This window comes from Heterodontus francisci, chromosome 8 (genome assembly GCF_036365525.1).
Source record: "Heterodontus francisci isolate sHetFra1 chromosome 8, sHetFra1.hap1, whole genome shotgun sequence".
Classification (NCBI taxonomy): domain Eukaryota; kingdom Metazoa; phylum Chordata; class Chondrichthyes; order Heterodontiformes; family Heterodontidae; genus Heterodontus; species Heterodontus francisci.
In genome coordinates, this window is record NC_090378.1 from 77816105 (window position 1) to 77840405 (window position 24301).

The 24301-nt window shown below is 42.1% G+C and overlaps 1 protein-coding gene across 2 annotated transcripts in view; it reads right to left on the minus strand.

Annotated features, from left to right (window-relative positions):
- hmcn1 (hemicentin 1) overlaps window positions 1–24301 on the minus strand; it is a 740737-nt gene that overhangs the window by 177913 nt on the left and 538523 nt on the right. For both annotated transcript variants that reach the window (XM_068037415.1, XM_068037414.1), the window contains exons 55-60: window positions 19984–20097; window positions 19360–19547; window positions 18184–18280; window positions 17772–17933; window positions 14475–14588; window positions 7239–7441 (exon numbers count right to left, since the gene is read on the minus strand). In XM_068037415.1, the coding sequence (XP_067893516.1) occupies window positions 7239–7441; window positions 14475–14588; window positions 17772–17933; window positions 18184–18280; window positions 19360–19547; window positions 19984–20097 (878 nt within the window). The remainder of the gene's footprint in view (window positions 1–7238; window positions 7442–14474; window positions 14589–17771; window positions 17934–18183; window positions 18281–19359; window positions 19548–19983; window positions 20098–24301) is intronic.

Here is a 24301-nt window from a genome sequence, read left to right on the forward strand (position 1 = left end):
AATCTGTGCAGAGACAAGCCAGGGGTTCTGGTTACCACGAGAACTAGGAAACCAGATCAAAGACTTTTTTGAAAGCAAGGTGCAAGTTGTAACCTCTAAAGGACAATGGGTTTTGCTCTCCCAGACTCTCAGATTGTAAACAGGGAGCCAGAGACTCTAAAATGCAATTTTTAATACCTGGAAACTTCCCAAAGAAAGTCTCAGATAGACAGACCTCATGGTCATCTGCCTGCAGTGCCAATTCAATCTCCTCTGGGGGAGCTGGTTTGATCATGGCCTGATTCATTACACATTCAGGGAAACTGCAGGGGACCGCCTCCTGCCATTGCCCTGTCTCTCCGACCTCCTGCGGTCTTTCTTTCACTACTGCGGTGGCTACCACGTTCACTCCCACCAGATCATTACCTAGCAGCAGGTCAACCCCGCCCACAGGCAAACTAGGGACAATCCCTACGGTCACTGGTCCCGAAACTAGGTCACACTCCAGGTGCACCCGATGTATGCTGCCCTCCAATACCATTCACTGCCATTTGGTGTTCACTGTGCTCTCTGGGGAAAAGGTCAGGCCTTTACCCAGTAAAAGGGAACTATGGCCCCTGTGTCCCTGAGAATTACTATGGGCTTGCTTGCCCCACTTGAGGGGTATGAGGTTACTTTCCCTTCAGACACAAAACTTTGATAGCCTTCAGGAATCCTGTTAACTTTTCCTGCACTTGCAATCATAAGCTTCCTAGGTCTCACTCTTACTGCAGTTAAAGCCACAGCTTGTTCTGCTGTGCTTTCCATCAGGTTCATTTCTTCACTGAGCGGGTGTGCCTTTATTAACCCTACAGGTTTTTCCTTTAGTTTCCCGCAGTCAGCTTTTAAATGCCCTGCTTTATTACAATAGAAGCTCACAGGTCTACGGGACCCACTCTTGCGCACAGCACCTTCCTTTTTAGCTAGACGAGGGCCCCCTGTGTCTCCTGCTTTACATTCTCTCCCAGGACTGCTTGGGCTCCTATCACCTTCACACCCTTTGTCCTTTTCAGATGTGGGGGTGCCTAGGAAAGGTTTTCTCCTGGGAAACCGACTTATAAATTAAAGCGAACTCATCAGCCGGAACGGCCGCTTGCCGGGCTCTCTGGACCCGCTGCTGCTCTACATTGGTCTTTATAGAGAGTGGGAAAGAGTGTTTAAATTCCTCTAACAGAATTACTTCTCTGAGATTTTCATGGCTGAGCTGTACTTTAAGAGCCCTCAGCCACTGGTCAAAAGCCAGCTGCTTACTTCTTTCAAACTCCAGATAAGTTTGATTAGCTTGCTTCTTGAGGGTTCTAAACTTTTGGCGATAGGCTTCAGGTACTAATTCATATGCCCCCAGGATAGCATTTTTTGTTACTTCATAATTTGATGAACTCTCATCTGGCAACAGGGAATAAACCTCATGGGCTTTTCCGGTTAGCTTGCTTTGTAGTAAAAGATGCCAGGTCTCAGCTGGCTATTTTAGCTGCCTTGCCAGTTTCTCAAAGGACACAAAAATTATTTTACATCTTCCTCATTGAATTTTGTGATTAGCTGAGCTAGTTTTAGCAATTTTGTACCCAGTCCTGAATTACGCTCCTCCATATTGGCCATGCTTTCACTGGGGTTACTCTGTCGCCCCCTAGTTAACTCAAGCTGCTTCATCTCTCTCTCTTCGCATTCCTTCCAGAATATTCTTTCTCTTTCTCTCTTCTGTCTCTCTTTCCCTCTCCTCTCTCTCCTGTTCCTTCTCTGTCTTTCTTTTCCTTCATGTTCCGTCTGGAAGGCTCTTTCTGTCTCCTTCTCCTGTCTCTCACTCTCTCTTTTTCCCTTTCCTCAAATTCAAGTTTCCTCTGTTCCAATTGTATCTTTGCGAACAATACCCTGTCGGAGTCTGCTTCTAACCCTGTTTCTTCAGATTCAAGGGAAAATGGTTAGCCACAAGTCGTGGAGTTCAGACTTTCTAGCCTTGGCACGGACAGTGATTCCACACTGCTCAGCCATTTTCCTCAGCTCCTCCATAGATAGTGATCTTACCTTATCCCAAGTTACTTCACCCTGGCTTGGGGAGCTACTTGCTTCAGTTGCAGACATATTAGTATTCAAGCACACACAGCCACAAGAAAACCTGGATTGAAATCTTGCTCTTTTTTGATTGGGAACAATTTGGCTTCCCATTTCCTATTTCTCGCATTTGTCTGTCAGTAAAATGCAGGACGGTGGCCCCCAAATTTCTGTTACAACCAGGTGAGAAATGGGTCTAGGGTTCCCTCGCAGCCTTCATTCAGTCTTACCGTAACAGCGTTTAATTTTAAATGCACAGTGTTTTAGTTCCCCTTTGGTGAATCCTTGTTCACTGCTTTCCAATGATAAGGCAAAGAAACCAGCACAAACAAGCTTTCTTAGGTTTGAAAAATAAAGTTTGAAATTTATTAAACTTAAACTCTAATTCGGTTAATGCCTACGGATACACGACATGCCCACTCTAGCATGCATTTGCGAGACACACATGCAGATAGAGACAGAACAGAGCAGAAGAAATAAAGTGGAAAAGTTTGAGGCAATCTCTGAAGAGGGTTTTTGTTACAGATCTTCGAGCTCACTGTAGAGTCCTTGATTGTAGGTAGCCCAGTATTTTTCTTAAATCTTGTTCACTGTAGGAGACTTTGTTCTCTTGGGGTTCATGTGTCTTCAGTGGATTTGGAGTTCTGTGAGAAAAAGATGGGAGCAGACAGGAGAGGCTGTGGCGAGCCAGCCAGATCTTTTCAGTCCAGGAGCAAACAGACAGTCTTAGTTCAAACCTATTTATACAATTCAGAAAAACCAGGTTGCCAAGCAGGCTAGTCACGTGAGCAGCTGGTCTGACCACATCTGTTTGTGGATTCGGCCTTCCCAGCAGTCATCCTAAAATTTGAGCTCCCTTACCTTCGATGTCTGGTGTTCAAAGTCCATTGTGGGTTAAATTGGATAAGGGAAGTAACCCCTTTGTCTCCACAAGCACTGTCTTTTAATATGCAAATGTATTTCCAGCCAGGGGCCTGGTGATTTTTTTTAAACATGTCCTTTCTTCACTTCAGCAATAGTTTTCAAATCAATATTCATATGACAAAATTAATGTGCCTCAGCCTTGGCAAGTGGCGGGGGAGGGGGTGGGTAGGGGTCTGCATGACAGTTCCTGATGGGTGAGGTGTCCTACTGTAAAAAAAAAATCAAATGCCACACGAAGTCTCCATGTGGATTTGATGAAACATTCTTTTAGTAGATAGGCATTTGGCTGCAGAAGGTGTCACACAGTTCTTTCAATGATGAGCACAGCAATAGGTCTACTTGAATATTTAAAAATCAGCAGTCTCTCAGACAAAACTTTTCTGCAAATTCCAGCAAACACAATCAGTCAAGAGAGAGTCAATCTTGAAGCAAAGACTCTTAGATTGGAAGTAAAGAAAAGGAATTTTCTGTTCAATTTTCAGTCCATTAACACCCTATCTGTACTAATGCTTTGTCTTTCAACACACGATTAACATATTGTTTGCCTTTGCTCCACGACTTTCTGGTCAGCTGTTCTGTGACCTTGTCCTATTTACATCTTCTCCTTTGTTATCTCTTGCCCCACACCCGCTTTACTTGCTTATAACCTTTTACATTTCTAATATTTGCTAGTTCTGAAGAAGGGTCACTGACCTGAAATGTTAACTCTGCTTCTCTCTCCACAGATGCTGCCAGACCTGCTGAGTATTTCCAGCATTTCTTGTTTTTATTTCAGATTTCCAGCATCTGTGGTATTTTTCTTTTATATACATGTAAATAAATGTTTGCTGGTAGACATAGGCTCCCTTCCTTTCTTCTGCATCATGGGCTTGGCCCTTCGCTGTATCCCAGACTCTATGAAGAGGCTGGCATCGATCAAAGATGCTGTAGGGGTCAACTCTGGAGCCTTACTAGATCTGCTCTGTGTTCAATAAGGCATTGCATCGTTAAGGAAGGAAGGCTGAAAGATGGTTGCATCAAGGAAGGGATTTATTGGAAGAGGTAATTTTGTTTTGAAAATTTATTTTGAATTTTTAAAATTGTGGAAATGGTTTCCTTTGGAGGACTGAAGTAATTCCATAGATGCTGGACCTTGTTTTTTTTAAAAAAAGGTCACTGGAAGGACTTTGTTTAAAAACACACTTACTGGAAATCACATGTCTTCAGCTAAGTTAGAAGAGAACTTTTATATTTCAATCTCTGTTAATGCTTTGCATCTTTACTGAACACAGCTTGTTTAATAAACAATAAAATTATCAATTTATTATAAAAGAAACCTGGTTGGTGGATTTTATTCTGAAATAAAAAGAGTATATAATTGGCCATATCGGTAACTAGTTGAACGTTTAAATATGTGTTGTGACCTGTGGAGAAGTGGAACTCGAGAAAGACAGTGCACTCTTCCCGCCTCAGTCATAACAAAGGGCCATAAAAGATCAAATGAAACGGTAATATATAAGGGCATGGTGCATGTCTCTCATGTCCAATCTCGTGTTGCCCCTGGGGCCCTTCATCTGGCTAAGTGTGCACATATTCCTGTCCCACATCATCAGCACCTGAGGAGGCATCTCGCTCATCACTTTCCTTGTTGCTCATCGGCTCCCCCCTCTGCAGGGCAAGGTTGTGCAGCGCACAGCAAACCACAACAGTATGCGAGACCCTCGCCAGGGGATACTGGAGGGCTCCACTGATCCAGGCACCTGAATCTCATCTTCAGCACATCAATGGCCTGCTCAATATTTACTCGCATTGTCCTGTGGGAGGCATTGTAACTCTCCTCCGCATCCGTGTGTGGATTCTTCACAGGCATCAGCAGCCATGCCCTCAGTGGGTGAAGGTTGGAGGGAGGCTGGAAAAGTTCAGGCACCTGGGAGTGCCTCAAAATGTAGGCATCGTGGCAACCTCCCGGGAAGTGTGTACCAACCTGCATGATCCATTTACGGTAGTAACAGACCAGTTATACATTGAGGAAGTGGAATTCCTTCCTGTTGATGAAGGCGGCTGGCTGGTGTTCCAGAGTCTTGATGGCCACAAGTGTGCAGTCGATGAAACTCTGCACCTGTGATGGCCCTCAAACTAAAAGCCTTCTCAGCTTGAGAGATGGGACCCGTCCTAAAGCACACATAGTCTCCGGCCCTCCTGAACAGGGCACTGCTGACCTCCTTGATACACCAATGGGCTGCTGACTGTGAGATCCCAAACATGTCCCCTGTGATTCCCTGAAATGATCTGGTGGCATAGAAGTTCAGCGCCACGGTAACCTTCAGGGTCACTGGCATTGCATTCCCATCAAGTCCCCTGGGGCACAGCTCATTCTGCATCATGGCACACAGCTCTGTCATGGCCTCCCTCATTGGCACTGGCTCTCAGACATCTGCAAGTAGTTGAGCCTCAACCTGTACACTCTCTGTGGTGGGTACCTCCTACTGCCTGGGGCAGCTCCCTCTCTCTTCTCTTTGCCCTTCTGCAAGCAACTAAGGACCCTCCTGTTGGTTCATAGGTCGTTGCGTTGCCACTGCAGGTGCCTAGCCCTCCCTCCTGTTTAGGAGCACCTCGTCTTCAACGGGGTCCCGAATCCTGGGTGAATGAGGCCTCTCCCTGAACGGCAGTCCATCTCTGCCAGTGTCCCCCTCTTGATGCCCGCACTTGTGATCTTTGACCAGGTGTCACTTGCTTTTTGCCATCCTTGTATTGGCTCCCCTGCAGCGCAGCACACCTTCCCCTCACGTTTGACGCCCTAAGGTCAGCCATCCCTTCGGGGCCTTTCCTGGCCTTTGATGGCTGCCCTTCCGAGAGCCTCCCCTTGCAGCCAACCATGCTCTGCTGCCTCTATGTCGCATCCCTGAAGGAGGTGAGATTCTGAAGCCCCATGAGACCCGTGCACTGTTAATAAAATTGCAGCCGCTGAATAAAATCACTTTCAATTGCCTCTAAAGAATCTTAATTACCTGCCCGCCATGTCGACCTCTAACTTCTGCCTGCCATGATTGCTGCCATGCACAAAAACGGGATGGGAGGTCACGGCGTCAGACTTCCTGTCCGACATGTCCATTCTGATTTTATGTCCCCCCACACCTCCATGCCTGTCCACTTTGTCCCAATGAAATTCAACTCCATATCTCATTTTAAAGTTAGCAGTCTCTACTGAGGTCGTAACAACATGCAGTGCCCAGAAAGCGATGTGTGCAGCCAATGGCACCCTGCACAATGGGAAAACCTATAATCCAGTGAAGCTGAATGCTTGTTCTGCCAGCTTGTCTCTGGCAAGAGAGAATAAATTGTATTCAGCTCTCTTGGAATAGACAGTCTCAATGATCTTCCTTATGCAACATCAGACAGCGACTGAGGAGATGTTGCAAGTATCACCTGCTCCAGCCTGGAATTGGCCAGATACATAAAAGTTCATGGCTATGGTCACCATCACAGCCACAGGCAATGCTGTCCTCGCCCTACTCTGAGGCTGCAGTAATGACTGCAGCAGGTGGCAGATTTCAGTGAGACTTCTAAGGGATATCTGACAAACTGTCCCTTGCTGAGGTTCAGGTAAGAGAATTGCTCTTTGAACACTCTTGCTGGCTATGGCCGCCTGCTGAGGGCCCTTCTCCTCCTCCTCCAGCACATGTCCTGCTCTGTGTAGCCTCTGCTCATTCTCCCTGTCATGCTGTGGGCTTAGAGGGAGGCAAACTACAACACTCATGTCTAGAATCAAGTGCTTTGTGCAGGATACTTGAAGTCAGGATAAAGTCCCTCAGCGCTTGCCATACCTCACCATGTCCACATCAACACCCTTAAGCAACTCTGGAAACCACCAAACACTTTTGCAATGGCACAACAGCCAGAAATCGATCAGCATAGCATGAAAGCAGTTGATAATCCCTTTAAATAGTGCTAGTGGGAATAGGGTTATGCACTGATCGACGTCACAATCTACTTACTTTTGTGGATGCTCCCTGCGCGTGCGCTGACGCCATTAGCAAAATGGCATTTGACACAGCCAGCATCAAACATGTGCACATGCACCACGGATGCCATTTTGGAGGCAAAAGAGCACCCATAGCAACAAAATAATGGGTGCTGCTTATCCGAATTTTGTGCCCCTTGTGTCTGTAATATGATGACTATAATATTGTTGTGTCACAGGTTTAGACTGCAAGACCCATAAGTGTGCTCTGCTATCACTTTGCACCCTCTGCTTTGAAAAACCTTACCTCTGCACCTCTGATCTCCAACATCTGCCCATTGGCCAGCGTACGAATGTTGCTGGATTCCGTGACTGGCCGCCCGTTCTTAAACCAGGTGATGACAGGTGGTGGTACTGCATTTGATTCACACTCCAACATGGCTGTATTCCCAGTGCGGACACTGATTGTGCGAGGGGAATCCCCTGCACGGTCCTTAATAGTTGGTGGTACTGTATAAAAAGTTAAGTTTTGAAAACTGTAAATGTGACATTAACCACATTGTACCCCAACTCAAAATGTAAAAGAAAATATAAGGTAAGGACTTCCAGATTGGCTCTCAATCATATCACTGTTTAAAGCATATTTTTAAAGTGACCTTTCACACATGTTGGAGGCAAGCCATTTTAAGCAGACTTCCAAGTGCGCTGTGGTAATAGCAATTATACTTTACTTTTCTATGAAGAACCATAGTGGAGAACGCCACATATTTTGGAAAAGTAAAGATAAACCGAGAAGTGGTAATTTGAAGATGACAAGCTTTGGTTTTAAAAGCCTGTAGGTTGGAAGGAAACACAGCAGCAACTTCATTGGAACTATTACCATAAAATAGTCCCAAAGAGGATTATGGAAAGACAGACACTTAGGCCAGAATTTTATGTAGGATGGGAGGCCCCGCCCACCAGCCAAAAAGTCGGGGGTGAACCCACCTCTGCCTCGCCTAGGGAGCCACGCCAGGATTTTACGCTCCCCAGGCCCTTAATTGGTCTTGGGCAGGAAATCCACCAATCTGAGACAGAAAGTCCTGCTTCCAAGAGGTTCCAGCCAATCAGCAGGCCAGCAACTCTCAATCCCAGCAGCGCCACCAGGAGTGGTGGTCACTGTTGGGATTGCACCAGGCCAACTGCAGGATCGTGGATGCCGGCCCTGGAAGAGAGGTAAGATTTGGGGCCTCACCGGGAACAAACGGCCGGGCCTGGCAAGGCAATGGGGAATCGGTTGGGGGTTTGTTTGGGAGGTCTATATTTCCGTGGGGGCGGTTGGGGCTTTGGGGGGGGCGACCTCTCCAAGAGGCATGGGATGCCCGATCAAGAGGGCCCCCCAGCCCGCAAGGAGGCCGCCAGGTGTGAGGATGCCTTTATGTGGCAGTTAATTGGCATCCCTGACCTCCCACTCAATTTTATGACACCCCCACACCCTCTGCCACCAGCCCGCTCCTGTGGTGGGGGGTGGGGGGGTGGGGGGGAATTCCAGCCTTTGCCAAAGAAGGAAAGATGAGGAGAGATTGTGTTTAAGGAGATTTTCAAAGGAAGAACGGGGGATAGAAATGCAGAAAGGTTTAAGGAAGGAATTCCAAAATGTGGTGCCTAGGTGCTGATAACATAGCTATGAATGGTGGGGCAAATGGAGGAGCAATGCACAAGAGGCTAGATTCAGAGGAATATAGAATTGGACAGTAGTGGTTGTGGCGTTGGTTGGGATTGCAGAAATAGGGAGGAATGAGGTCATGACAGAATTTGAGGATGAGAATTTTAAACTTGAGGCACTAGGAACCAATGTAGGTTAACAAAGATAAGCTATGAGTGAGCAGAACTTGATTTGGGATAGGATGCAGAAAGCAGAGATTTGGATGAGCTGAAGTTTACAGAGGGTGGAGGATGGGACACTGGCCAGGAGAACATTGGATTTGTCATGATTGAAGATTACAAAAAATGCGTATCCTCTCTAACCCTGAATTCTCTCCTTCACAAAGCCCACCTATTTCCACCTTCTAAAATCACATGTCTCTGTCCTACTTCTCATGTAGATGGACTAAGGAGAGGAGATGGAAGAAAAGATAGAAACTAACAGAAATTCAGGGCTAGGAATGGAAAGGAATTGGGAAAGGTTTAGCTTGGTGAGCAAAGGAAGATGAAAAGCAGCAGAGGCAGCTGAATTGGATGATCTTTATCTTGGTGAAGAAATCCATGAGCTCCTCACACTTGTTGTTAGAGGAAAAGGTGGATAGGGAAAAGGAGAGTGGTTGAAGAGGTGGTTAATGATATAAAAAAGGAATCTGGGGTTATCTTTGATCTCAAAGATAATACTAGCGTAGTGGTCAGTTTTGGTAGAGGGGAGCAAGGCATGGTAGAATTTAATATGGTAAAGCCAGATTTGGCGGAGGCCATTGGCCAGGGTATGAATGTTGTTGGATTCCATGACGGGCCATCTGTTCTTAAACCAGGTGATGGCACTGCATTTAATTGCAACAGTTAGTTGTGCAACAGGCGCATTATGTTTGCTCTTTTTGCACTTGGAAGGAAGATGATGCAAGGGGACTAACCGATGAATTGGAAATTGGAAAGGGTTTGCTGGGGACAAGGACATCAAAGATGGGGGTGAGGGACTGGTTGAGCAATCTGACGGCTGAAGAGGAGTTATTGCAAATTGAAGACCAAAAGCAGGGCAGTTGGAATTAACAGCGTACAGTTCTGAGTAACTTGCAGCAGGTGCAGAAAGAAGTGAGATTGAAAGAGGCACTTCTGGGCATTGCATAGTTGAGGGATACGAGAAAATAGTTGGAATTTATCTCATCAGAGAGCAAGACAGTAGAAGTAGATAAAGGAAGGTAAGGCATTTCAGTTTTAATGTAATGGGAAAGAATGAGTTAGTAAAGAATTTTGATTTACTGATTGGGACTAAAATACAAAATAATGAAGCAGGAGTTTCAAAAAATATCAACTGCCCTCCCTAAGCCCACTTGCTGGTACAGTCGGGATTGGGGTGGAGGGGAGACGAAGGGGGCATACTGGCTGGACAGTCAGACATGGAAATTGTTGATTATAATACTAAAAGTTTTTCATTCCCAGAGCATAAAAAATCATTTATATTTAGAGGCAATACATGGTTTTGCAAAGGCCAAATGCTGGGGGTTGTTGCATTCTTATTAAACATGATGATTGTACATCTTGAAGATAACTCACGGGTACAATTATATGAAAATGCTGATAGGTTGGATGGCATATGCTAATATTATAGGGTGTATTTTTCCACTGGTGGGGAAAAGGGCTATTTAAAACACAAAGCAATCTGCAGAAATATTAATGTGGTTCTTTCCTTTACTCAATTGGGAGAATTATGTTAGTTATTAAGACATTCTTCATGGTACTAACTTTCTAAACTGACCATATTTCATGTTCATAGTGGAGGTACAAACATGAAAATTAAAAATCATGAGGTATACATGCCAAATGTCCCCAAATGTGGTTTTTGTGTGTCATTTCTAACTGGGGTACAGACTGTAGAATTACCTCCAGCATATTTTCAGCTTTTCTTATTTAGAATATACACTTTCAGCTAAATCATGAGTCAACAATCTGTATGTGTTTATCTAAATTGGAATTGGCTTCCTGATGAGAGTTGGACTTGAGCCAGTCGCATGCAGATTGTCAACAGTTTGTAAAAAGAGCAGCTCTAACTTCACTTCATTACCCTGGCTTCCACAGCCAGATGGTCTATATTGTATTACAGGCAGATATTAAAACCATAAGGTGCACTTTCTGCTATCCAAACCTGGCTTCTTGGATATTTGTCATTACAATGTTTGTGTGGGCCCTAAAGTGTGGAAATCAAAATCTGATTTAAAAGCTGCTGATAGCCCAATGCCTCAATGACCTATTTTAATGGTTTAAAAATTCTCTCTTTTTCTCCACCTATTGGGCAGAAAAATATAAATCTGAACTCATCCAAGTTCCCACTCTTTATATGAAGTCACAATGAATCAACTAATTTCGTATAAAAGCATGTATTTATTCATCAAAATTAGGGAACATCAGTATTTATCAAATTTCTCAAACTAGATGATTAAAATTTGAGGGCAAAAATGTACTTTTTCTTACATGATTGATAAATTATGGAAACTATCTGCTAACCAAATTAATCGATTTTATTTGCGATTGACATTTGTCATTTAGGCTTTGTCTTCATAACTATTGCAGATGACTGGAAATTTTAAACTGGTTATTAAATATGAGATTGTTGGTTACTGATTCAAAACCCATTAACCAAACTTCAATGCAGAGAAACAGCTGGTTCAATAATTATTTTTATTGAGGATTTTAGGCCATTGGTGCAGGATACAAGGTTGAAAAGATTGGTAGAAAAGATTAGGTAAATCAAGATTGATGATTATATGATGATAAGGTTGGGGTTTAAAGCCTGTAAGTAGGAGGTTAGGAAGGTTAAGGGAGGCAAGATTTTCAAAAATTGAATCTAATAGATAGATAAGAAGATAAATTCATAACTGAGTTTGAAATTGTGAGTTTAATTGACAAACTCAAATCTGTTGGCAAGATAATCACTTTTATTTGTGTACTCAGCAAAAACAATTTCAATAAACAGATCCTCTTCTCCCACAAACTCTAGGCAAGTTGTGAATGGGAACATTATGTCACAGAAATAACAGTTCCCAATTTATGGAGATATTTTGCATTGGAGATTGCAATGCAAAAAACATTAGGGTGTGAGATTATCGTTCAGGCTAAAACTATCAACTTTTTACAAGAGTTATAATTACACAGAAGCAGAACAATATTAGAGACTGGAAGTATAAATATTTCAAAAATTATAAAGACTGAATCAATCCAAAAATGGTTAAATATCTTTCTCCAAGTGTATTATTACACAGCTTGTTAATCTACAAGATCATAGGAAGAAACAGGGTTCTTGATGCTATGTTAGAACCATTAGAATTGGAACTGGCCTCCTGAGGAGATTTGGACTTGAGCCAGTCGCATGCAGATTATCAACAGTTTGTGAAAAGAGCTACCCTCTTAGTTCACTACTGTTTCTAACACTGCATTCTATGTCCCAACAACTTTGTTTAAAAAAAACTTTCCTATACTTATTCTTTCATTGATGATCTTAAATATATGTCCTCAAGTTACTGACCAATGAAAATAGTCATATCCAATTTACCTCAGCACAGCATCTCAAAACATCTCTAGCAGACCTCTTCTTAGTCTTTGTTCCAATGAAACAAACCCCTATTTCTCTAGTTTTTTTTCATAACTAAAGCCTCTCATTTCTGGGATTATTTTAGTGTATTTCATCCGCAACATGTCCATAACCTTGTCATGTTTCCTAAGGTATTATCCCCAAAACTGGACACATTATCCTAGTACAGCTGAACCAATGATGCAAATGGGTATAGCATTACGTTATTTGTTAGTTTGTGAGGCAATAATCCAACCTGTTCTATGAATTCCAAGGGTCAATTACAGAAACTTAAATTGAATTGAAAGCATCTGAAATTGAACACTAAACTAAGGCTGGCTTGTAATGCAGTCCCTTTCCGACATAAAAAAATAAAGCTTTTTTTGATACAGGTGTTAAACTCAAGCAATTAATAGCTCACTTTCCTCATCAAGATGCTGTTCTGTCGGAGTGAGACTTCCATCAGCCCCACCTAATATTGTTCCAACTCAACCAATGTTCCTAGATTAATGTCCGTTATTCATAAATGGTGGGAACATTGCAACAGCAGTTGGCCATTCAGCCCCTGAGCCTGTTCTGTTAATCAGTTATGTCATTGCTGATCTGAACCTCAACTCCATTTACCTGTTTTTTCTCCATATCCGTTGACATCTTACCTAACAAATATATATTGATCTCAGTCTTGAAAATTTCAACTGACTCAGCATCCGCAGCCTTTTGGGCAAGAGAGTTCCAGATTTCCAGTGCTTCCTGATTTCACTCCAAAATGGCCTAGCTGCAATATTAAGGTTATGCTCCCTTGTTCTGGATTCCCCTAACAGAGGAAATAGTTTCAAAATGTGTTTTAATTCAAAAGATTGGAATGCAGTTTTTCATTTGGTGCTTATCCTTGTGTAGTAGATATCAGAGCTCCAGAAATAGTTTACAGCCAGTGTACACCACTTTAGGAATAATCAGACAATGCATAAGCAGATTTTGTTCTCAAGTTCCCTGGTGTAACTTGGGTGGGTGGGTGAAAAATTGGGTGGGAGCATGTTGTACCAAGTCCCAACCTATTTCTGTTCTTATAATGATGTCTGCCACCATGTTAGCTGGATGCCACAAGCATCTGAATAAAAAGACAGGTAATAAAAGACTATCAAAGCCTATCCATGCTCATCCCATTCATTAGACACACAACTTAACCTTTCCCAGGCAAGAGTAATATCTTAGGGAGGTGAAAAGAAACTCGTGGCTAATATTAAGAAAACCTCCCAATTCCTAAGACTATCAAAGAATGTCCAAAAAGCCATTACCAGTAACAAATCACAAGTCACTTAAACTAACTTTGCATTTCCCCCACCACGCCATATGGCCCAGTTTCCTTAAGAGCATAGGACTATACAGAACCAGGAATGACTATCCCCAATCCAAGTGGCTGGTCCTAAGAGACTTCTTATCCCAATTTATTTCTCATACCCCTCAATAACTCTGTATTCTAAAAGTGCATCCATCACCCTCTTAAAATTCATCAACATATTCTACTTCCTCCCTGGGTAGACTGTTCCACATAATTACTACCTTCTTTGTACAGAAGTTACATTTTAATTGTGTATTCATCTTTTCTTGTCTAAATTTAAATTCATGTATCCCTGTCCTACAGATTATATAACTATTGATCATTTTTGGATCCAGTTTTCCTATTTCCTTGAAGACCTTAAATATTTCAATAAAGTCACTTCTAAATGGAAACACTACCTTTTTCTAATGTAAATATTTCTGCTAGAGTGATTTTCCTTTCTTCATAGCTTAGGTGCCCAATTCCAATTATAAACTTAAGTTTCCTTTTTTGTGCTCCCTTCAAGGCATCTCCAATGCACACAATACTCAAGGTCTACTGATAATAATATGCTAAGTAAGCCCAGTGACAACACTGCCACAAGTATCTTTGCTATTTGAAATTTCTTTAGCTTATACAAAAACTTTCAAAACTAATTTTCTGCAAGTTTTTAATTGAATGAGGTCAAAAAATTTAAATACCAAATAACTTCTTGTAAAAAGAAACTACTCTTAAATCTGCCGAGTTTCATTGAAACAATAATCCCAAACACAAAGCTTAACTCTCCTTAACCAAGATGATATATACCCTTGCTTATTTCTTTTTTACCCTCAACTGTTACTTCATATAGGCTATACTCTTTCCTGCAGTTATCACATGTTTCTTATGAAAACTCTATAAATTATTGCTGTGTTGTCTTTCATCTCTTTGGTCCCCATGCATCTAATTCTGACTGTAATGATATATATACAAACCATAAACAGTGAGGTAAATCTGCTTTTTAGCTTCTCCTGCTTGATTCATGGCTATGCAGACATATTTTCCTCCATCTGATTGCTTAGCCCGAGGCAGCTGCACAGTTCGGCCTCCTGTGAGATGGAAAGGTTTCAGAATCAGAAACAGATTCCACTATTCATCAAAATGAAGGACAGTGCTGGACAAATTCTGTAGTTTCATATGTGTCTATGAAATCCCACAGCAATAAAGAAAGCCAGCGTCCATAAATTCTGAAAAGTAAAAGTGCAGAATAGTGTTAATTATGTACTAACGTATGTTTGTTTGGCGACTGATACCAATCTATGCTCATTATTTTCAAGAGCTATTGTCAACTAGTATCTCTGGTGCATATTTGCTCAGTTGCTGCACTGAATCTTTTTACTCTTTTTGAGTAATTAGTTTTGCAACTTGTCGAGTTAGTTTACCATGGGCTGAATTTTAACATCCCCTTGACGCCGCATGTCGTGATGCGGGGGCAGGTAAAATGTTGCAGGGAGAGGCCCGCCTCAACCCGTGATGTCGAGAAGGGTCCACCGCATATTACCGGCGGTGGAGGGACCTTGGTGTGGCTCCCCCCCACCGCCTGGCAGCAGGCCCTTCATCTAAATATTCAAATGAACCTAAATTAGATACTAATAAACTTACCTGCAGGCGGAGGACGTCCCACGCCAATTTTACCGACTTCGAACACATACAGAGTCCAAGGCGAGAACCTGGTGGGGAGGGAGGAGGAATAGAACTTTCAGGGCGGGAGGGGTGGAGGAGCGAGTAAACAATTTTCATTGGCTGTGGGAATGGTGGGAAGGAGTCGAAGGGCAAAGAGTGCAAAGCTTGGGGTTTAAAGTTCAGGACTGTCAAGAATGGTTCTTGGGGGGTGCGGGGGAGGGAAATAAATCTATTGTGTCGGAAGGCCGCCCCAAGTTGAAAGCGCACCCCCGAGGAACGTGGTGCGTGATTAAAATTCAGCCTCATATGTGTAGTTCTTGAGATCATAAGATCAGGCAAATGTTATACCAAGGCGGCTAGGATGTATAATTTAGGACATAAAATTAGACCATTTTTTCAGATTTTTTCTTTATTTATCTTTGAGCAGTGAGAAAGTTGCAGAACCTTTCCTGAGGAGATTTAAAGGGATGAATGAAGCCTACGATAGAGTAAATTGTACAACGTATGTGGAAGGAATGGGCTGGATAAGCAGAATGGCCTTTTCTCATTTCTTGTTTTCCTAAGTTCTGATATCAGTAAAAATGATTTGCTCTCACTTGTTGATCTTCAATTTTATTTTGATTGAGAGATGAGTGCAAATGTGAGCTGCATTGTCTTTATTTTTGTAATAGTCTTTCCAAGACTTATCCCCTGCCTGTGCATCTGTGCAATTCTCAGATCTTTTTAAATGCCTACACACATTTGAACTCATCTCTAAATTAAAATATTTAAGATCAAAAAGTTATTTAAATAGAATCCAAATGAAAATGCAGTTACTCTGACTTTACTTCATAAATGTTCAGCTGTGTATGAATTCCATGCATCACTGTGAAGTGATGGATGGAAAAGCCTGCAGGTCAAATCAATTTTTATGTCATGGTAATGCCTATGAAGGTTGATATTTGTCCTTTAGATTTCCACTCCTTCCTCTCTGTTCCCCACTCCAATGAAATACATGAGTGGGATGGTCTATAACCAATTACTGTCACTCATACACTGCCTAGCAAGGGATCTAATACAACAAGAGGTTGCTCTGTCCATAAATGGAAACATGTCCTGGGCAAAAAAATCTCAATGCCAGATATGTGTAATTTCAAGCAGGTAATACAAGCTGCAATGCACAACACCAACAGGATTTTGTGGCTGGGCAATGGTGGTTGCAATCCTGCTGGGAACCTTCCGTACATGGAAGGTGAAAACAGCGTGAAAGGTGCATATGAAAGTTCTGCCCTGTGCCCTGGAACCCTGCTGCTGGGAGGATAATCCTGACTGTGAATTCATCCAAACACCACAGCAACATTAGATTTATAGTTACCATTGGTTACCAAAAAGTACAAATGATTGGTCACATTTGAAGAACAGGAATGGTGCCTTTGGCTATGAACCTCTTTGTGGACTCCAAAAGTGCTGCTATTACTTTCAATGCAGTCATAAGTTATATGGTATTCTGTTTACGGCTGGTTTACTATTCTGTTACTGAATAGAAAATAACAGCTGTAAAAATGTATAGGAATGAGACAAAGCTGTCACAGTCTCTATAATTGAGCTGCCACACAAGTACATTTTAAGAACAAAGACACATGACGGCCTGCATTCGTCACTATAGCTGAGTTTTTAGCAGTAATCTGCTCCCTACCAAAGCCTCAGCCAATATAAGGCAGTTTCTGTGAAGCAACACAATTTGCCGAAAGCCTCTGCAGCAATTTTCCCTTTCGTGTGTAATTTTGTTCTGCTTCCTTTTTTATGCCATTGCTTTTTCTCCACCTCCCACCAGTTATTTACCATTGTACATTCGTCATTTTGGAGCACAATATGGCTTTTCTGTGGTTTCCCTTTAACTGCCCAGAATTTTGCTCCTGAACAGAAAGGAGCAAACAGCAGCTTAGCGTCTCCCAGTCAGGCTGCTTAAGTTGCATCTTTGGCTATTTTTACTGTCCACAATTAAGTTCACAATTAATTAGATGGGGCAGAAAAGTGTAATGGCAACCCTCCTCCCAATGTGATTATATGTACAAGATGGATGACTCCACACTTAGTACAGAACACCTTAGGCAATCAACAGTATTCATGAGTAAATTTGGACAGGGTTAGGAACAGTAAGGAAAAAGCAGCAGGGAATGGAAAACATCCCACAAGTATTGTGACTCCCATCCAAAATATTAGATATGAGCAACGATGTACAATGGAATATGAATAAAGCCAGTCCTTGCTGCATCAATACATGTTGACTCCATCCTGGGAGTATTAGCCTTCCAAATATGTGAACTGCCAACTTCTGTTTAGGAAACACAGGCTTGATCCCTGAAAGTAAATGTTTGCATTTTATCATTTTCAAGTAGGGCTGAATTTCCCTTGAATAATCAAATTCTATATAAACACCAAAGACAGTGTGTACAGCACAATTGTGAAGTGATCCTAATTTGCAAGAATGCACAGTGTGTTGAGTTGAGTGGTAGATATTACTAATAGTGGTGAGTGCACCGTGCTAATACCTCACCCATAAAGACCATCAAGTTGACTGTCAAGTGAAGATTCGAAAGAAAACCGCATAAAATGAACCAGTTTCTTACCAGGCAAAATAAGAATGTTGGTGTTGGACTGTAGAGGTTTCCCATCCTTCAGCCAACTGAGGCTTGGTGGTGGTAAAGCCGTGGCCTCACATGTCAAAGAGATAAAGTTGTTTACTACAACAGTCATGTTCTCTGGGTTGATGCCCATGATACTAGGAGGCACTGTGAAACACAAAATTAATATACATTTTTAAAACTTTTTTAAAGAAAGGGTTTTTCTCTTTAACAACAATAAATCTTATACCTCAGATCAAAATGTAACAGTCAGGGGCTAATTTAGTCTTTTCTTATTTATCTGCTTTCCGTGGCATTGGTGGTAATGTGGAATATCTTCAGAGCAGATTTCTTGGGGTTTCTGATTTTCCCAATGCAACACATGAAATTGCTGTCTACTAACAACAAAGTCACTCACCGTGGACATTTAAGTTGAAATATTTTTCTGTGTTTCCAGCTACATTTTCTGCGACACAAACATATCTGCCTGTATCTGACACTTGAGCATTGAGGATCTGTTAGTGAGAGTAAGAATGGAATCTTAATAACTTTTACAATGACAGAGAAATGCCCAGTCACAAAATTTAAACACTGTTTTGCTTTACAAGTTACTTTATATTCTGGGCAATAACATTACGTTTCAGCAATATGTATATAACATTACAATTTAATATTTGATACTCTGTCCAACATTTCTCCCTTACAATTTTCTCCCGTCCTGTTGGAAAGGTGCTGACTTATGCTAAGGTTTGTTTCCAATGCACTGTGGACCAAGACGGAGAATATCAGCAGGCTAATTGATTGCGAAGGGCACTTAGGCCAAGTCTGAGCCTGCCATGACCTAGTGTCTACATACACTCTCTTTTCAACAGGAGTTACTGGCTGTAAACCTGGCTTGTTTTTCCCTCCCTAGCTCAGGGACAGACAGGCCAATTATGAAAGCCTACTGCTACTCCAGCTGCAAAGGAGCAGACTTGGCCCACGCTGGTCTGTAGGACTCCACTCCACACAAGAGAGTGCATTCATCCACTGAGCCTTTGGGGAAGGATTCTGTCCAGTTTTATCTGAAATTTTAATTGTTCTCTTTATTTGTAAAGTAACTCATGCACATTTGCTGTACTCTTTAACAAACAGACATTGCAATCCATTTTACTGACATCATCCACAGTCTCCATGTTTACTGCTTTGATCTGGTTGACTTTAAGTAAGAGAATTAGCAAAATCATGACATAAAATTAAATATCTTCATGAAATCAATGTAAAATATCTTGCAAGCAGGGAAAAGTAATTTCAGGATCATCAGTAGATTTTAATGTTCAGTGATTTTATATCTACTACTGTTTTCAGTTGGTGAGGCAAGCCATCTGCTGATTGCTAGCAACAGGCCAAGTTATTACATTGTTCATGCTGGACATTTCCTTGAAAGTACCTCATGTGCCTTCTGCAACTTCTTCAACAGCCTGTTTTTATGAAGTATTTAAAACATGGTGAAAATATTTAGATAGAAGAAATGTTGGATGAGTTCTTGATTATGAATGGCCCATCTTAACAATGCCCCATTAAACATAAGCACTAATAATCTTGGGGTCCACACCTGAAGAGTTCGTCCATTGGACAGGGGTTTGTGGATATCGTCTGCTTTCAGCGGCTGCCCGTCCTTCAGCCAGGAGATTTTGGGAGTGGGAGTTCCACGGACCATACAGTCCAACATGGCAGTCTTGTTTATCAGCACAAAGACTTCTTCTGGTAAATCAGTATCAGCCCCTTTAATGGTAGGAGGAGCTAGATGGAAAAGTGCAATGGTGTTAGGAATTGCTTACTAATATCCTTTTGAACCTTTTGTCTGTAATACCAAACTACAGCAATGAAAAATCATCAGTTTTCTTTACTTAATATAATGAATGAGTTGCACTCAGTTCCCAAGACAGCAGTTCAGCTGACATTGTAATCTGAGATTGAGCAGGGTTAACCAAATTCTAGTTACACATTTGGAATTTCTAATAACCAATAAAATAGCAAGATTCTGATTGTCAGCAGTGAGTTGTGTCCAGTTCATTGCAAAGTACAGTTTATTCAGCAACATAACTTGTGCTGATGATTGTGAACAAGGGTGGAGGGGGGAAAAGAGATTCAGCTAATTTTTTAAGACATGTAATTCATAAACTTGAAAATTATTCTACCACAAAATTCACTGTTTGGTTGCGCCCACAATACTTACTCATAACTCTCAGTTCATACTGAATAGAATCCTCGCCTGCTTCATTCATAGCCACACACGTATAGCTCCCAGCATCCTCTGTTTGCACTCTGGGAATTTGTAGCACACGTCCTCCTAATGGATAATGAGCACAAATTTACATATTTGAATGTCTAGGCTTGAAGGACATATTGTTTTCAATCTAATACTAGAATACCAAAAGGAATTCAAATGATATCATAAGTTGGTGTTATGTTTACTCCTGGTTGCTGGTTATATTATGTATATCTCATTTATCTCAGACAAATGCAGATATCACACTTGTACTAAGTCTCCAACTGGTTTATTTACAGCACTTTAAAATACCTCAGTTTTACCAGATCTCAGCAAATGTCTTCTCAGAACAGTCTTTGTTTGGTAGAACACAGATAAGTGGACAGACTAATACAATCAAACCCAGATCAATCAAACATTACAGTCAGGACATCAACTCATACTTTATAAAGACAATGGATCTCCTGTGACACTACTCACAAGTTTCCTGGGCTGTAGAGTGCATTTGTGATATTTATCTGTTAAGACACACCTCCCTCCTCCAATCCCTAGGTCACTATTTAGGTGTTGCATTTGGGGAAGAAGTTTAAATAGGTCCCAAGGTAAATCAGAGGCTAATTATTGTTAGAAATTTCTCAAGAGGAAAGTTAGCTGGAAGTAGGAGTGGTAGAGTGAAAAAATAGGCAGCAGTTCCTGCAGAAAGCGGAGAGGGAAGGGGAAGATATGCTTGGTAGTGGGATCATGTTGAAGGCAGGTGCTTGACTCTTCTCCTTAGGGAGAGACACAGTTATCTCAAAGTCAGAAAACAGACATGGAAATGACTTGCTTTCTTTATTTTCTAAGATTATGCAACTGTGATGTGTTGATGTTTTACACAAAATGTGACATCTGGAGTGTAAAACGTGCACTCAGAGCAATGATTTCAACAAAATGAAGCCGATGTTAATGACTGTTAAAAGTAGAACTGAAATTACATTAAATTAAGACTGCAAGTTATCAGTACAGAATAACATTGTCACGTATTTCCTTATAGAGTATAATATAGAGTAAGGAGCCTGGATTTTCTGGTACTGTGGAATCCCAGCATAGCTTTGATGATGCATCAAAGTTCAACCTGCCACGAGGATGTAACACTGGCTCATTTTATGGGGACAGGAATTCTTTTGCTAGTGTAAAATTAGGCAAAAGGGGAACAGTGCCTGCATGGAATTGGTAGGGTTGAGGGGATGAAAACAACAATGCCATTGTAAAAATGGGAGGAGGAACAGTTTGAAATTGGAAGGGAATAGTTGACTGCCACTCTGTAATTAAAGGGAGAAGGGTAACAGAGCCAATTTGAACAGGGAGACCAATGGGGAAAAGTGTACCAGCTTGGACTGGAGGGGGAAAGGGAAAAAGAGAATAAACTCAAATTGAGAGGAAGGCGGAAGATGAGTGCTGACTTGAAGTGGGAAGTCAAAAGTGCAGAGAAGATGCAAACAGGGCAAGAAATGCTTGACCATCCTAATGTTGATTATTGAAAACAAAAAGATAGCAGCCATTTTGATAGGACTGGAAAAGCAAGACAAAGAAAGATACTCCAATCACAAAAAAGCAAAAAAAAAAACTGCATTTATATAGCACATTTCAAGAGCACCAAAAGTCTCACTGTGCTTTACAGCCAATGAAGTACTTTTTGAAGTGTAGCACTACTGTAATGTAGGAAAAGTGGCAGCCAAATTGCACAGAAAGCTCCTACAAACAGCAATGTGATAATGATCAGATAATTTGTTTTTGTGATGTTGATTGAGGATAACTATTGGCCAGGCCACCAGGGATAACTCCCCTGCCCTTCATCAAAATAGTGTCAGAAGGTCTTTGACATTCACCTGAGAGGGCAGACAGGGTCTCAGTTCAACATCTCATCTGAAAGACAGCAGCTCTGACAGTGCAGCACTCCCTCAATACTGTGCTGCAGTGTCAGCCTTGATTTTTGTGCTCTAGTCCTGGAGTGGGACTTGAACCCAGAACCTGCTCGTGCAAAGGCGAAAGTGCTACCAACTGAACCACACAAAAAGAAGCGAATGAAAGAAAAACTTGTATTTACATTGCACCTTTCGTGACTCAAGGCACTCCAAAAGTTCTTCACAGCTACTGAAGTACTTTTGAAATCATAGAAGCATGAGGAGGTGGTGGCCACGCCCATCAGCTGAAAAGTCAGGGGAGAGCCTGCCTCCATCAGGCCTGCAAGCCACGCTGCTATTTTGTGTGGCCCAGGTCCTTAGATGGAAGAAATCGGGGCTAACGCCCCTCTGAGGCAGGATGTTCTGCCTCCAAGAGCTTCCGGTCAATCAGAGGCACGGCACCACTTCAGTCCAAACGGTGCCACCGGGAACGGTGGCCACTGCTGGGACTGCATCTAGCAAGAAGAGGGGCAAAGGTTCAAAGACGTAAGTGGGGGTCGGGCCTCGCCAGGGACAATCGGCTAGGCCCTGGCGCGGTGTGGGTGGGCCAGAAAACAGGGCGAGGGGTAGTTTTAGCGGGAGCGGCCTGTGCTGCTGGGGGGCCCTCCGTGGGGCACAGGGTGTCCAATCATGAAGGGCCCCCTTCAACCCGCAAGGAGGCTGCCAGTATTACTTGGTGGCCTCCTGAGGTGACAAAGTGGCCATCCGCCACTGGTAAAATACCAGCGGTGGTGGGAAGAGGCCCTTACGTGACCATTACTTGGCCACTCAAGGGTATCAACTGGCCTAAGGGCAGAGAGGCCACCTGCCAACTACCCTGCCACTGGTGAAATAGCAACAGGGGCAGATAGGCGATGAAGACAGCATCCCCCACCTCTGACTCTATTTTATGCACCCCCCCCACCCCACCCCACCTCCTAGCCCACTCCTGGCGGCCATAAAATCCCGGCCATTGAATCATACAATGGTTACAACTCAGAAGAAGGCATTTCGGCCCATCATATCTGTGCCAGCTCTCTGCAAGAGCAATCCACCTCGTCTCAGTCCCCTGCCTTTTCCCCCAGCCCTACAAATTTCTTCTCTTCAGAAATTATCCAGTTCTCTTTTGAAGGCCTTGATTGAATCTATGTCCACCACATTCTCAGGCAGTGTATTCCAGACCCTAACCACTCGCTACATGTGGTCACTCATGTAATGCAGGGAAATACAGTCGCCATTTGTAAACAGCACGATCCCACAAACAGCAAGAAGCAAATGAACTTATGATCTGTTTTACTGATTTCGGGTACAAAATATATATTGTTTAGGCTACTGAGTTGAAAGAGCTGTAAAATGCACACTGGAAATATCTTAGATGATATAAAAAGTTAGCTCATCTCAAAGAACAAAAGAATGTGTAAATATCTAAGATGATAAAAAAGGGAGAAGCCCACACAAAGAAAAGTCAAAAAATTGGGAAATTGAAAAGATGTGAAAATAAAAGTTGCAGATGCAGAAAGTCTGAAATGAAAAGAGACAAATGCTGAAATGCACAGTCGGTCTGTCATTGTGAAGAGAGAATAAACAGACTAACAGGCAGGGAGGCCCAGATCACACATGTGGTCAAAACAGAGATGTTTGGCAAACTCTTCACCTAAATCTGGTTTTGATCTCTCTAAGCTAGAAGAGACCCCCATATGAACAGTGAATACAGTATATTAGATTGGAGGAAGTGCATATAAATTGCTGTCTCGGATAGAAGAAGTGTTCGTCACCCTAGACAAATGACATGAGAGGAGATAAATCAAATGGTGTTACTTCTGCTGTAGCTGCATGGGAAAATACAGGAAGGCTAGCTAGAAGCAGGGGTATTGGGTGAGAAGAACTATTTTGGAGTTCTACAGCATATTAAAAAGGTTATTAAGAGCTTGGCGTACATTACAGAACAAGTAAATTCTATCTGAATACAGCATTAATACATGAAATAATAGAGAATTTTAAAACTCATTAATTTTGCTGTTCCTGCAGGCTGTGACTAAGAATTGTTTTTAAGATAATAAAACATCCCAAATTCATAAATATTTGTGACAGCTCCATTATTGATAGGAAATGCCTGAATATTCACACCACAGATACTTCCAAATCTTCAGAAATGTGTGCTGACCAGGATAAGGTATGCATTCTAAGAAATGGTTCAATTGTACCTATTAATGAGGTATTGCAAAGTCAGCTAAAAGTTGGAAAAATAAATTGATGAGAATGAGGAATGTTTGATGCTGCTGGAACCTGGAGCTGGAGCTGTAACTGTGAGATGCTGCGCTGCCACTGTAAGTTATGCCTTTTGTCATTTATGCCACCTACAA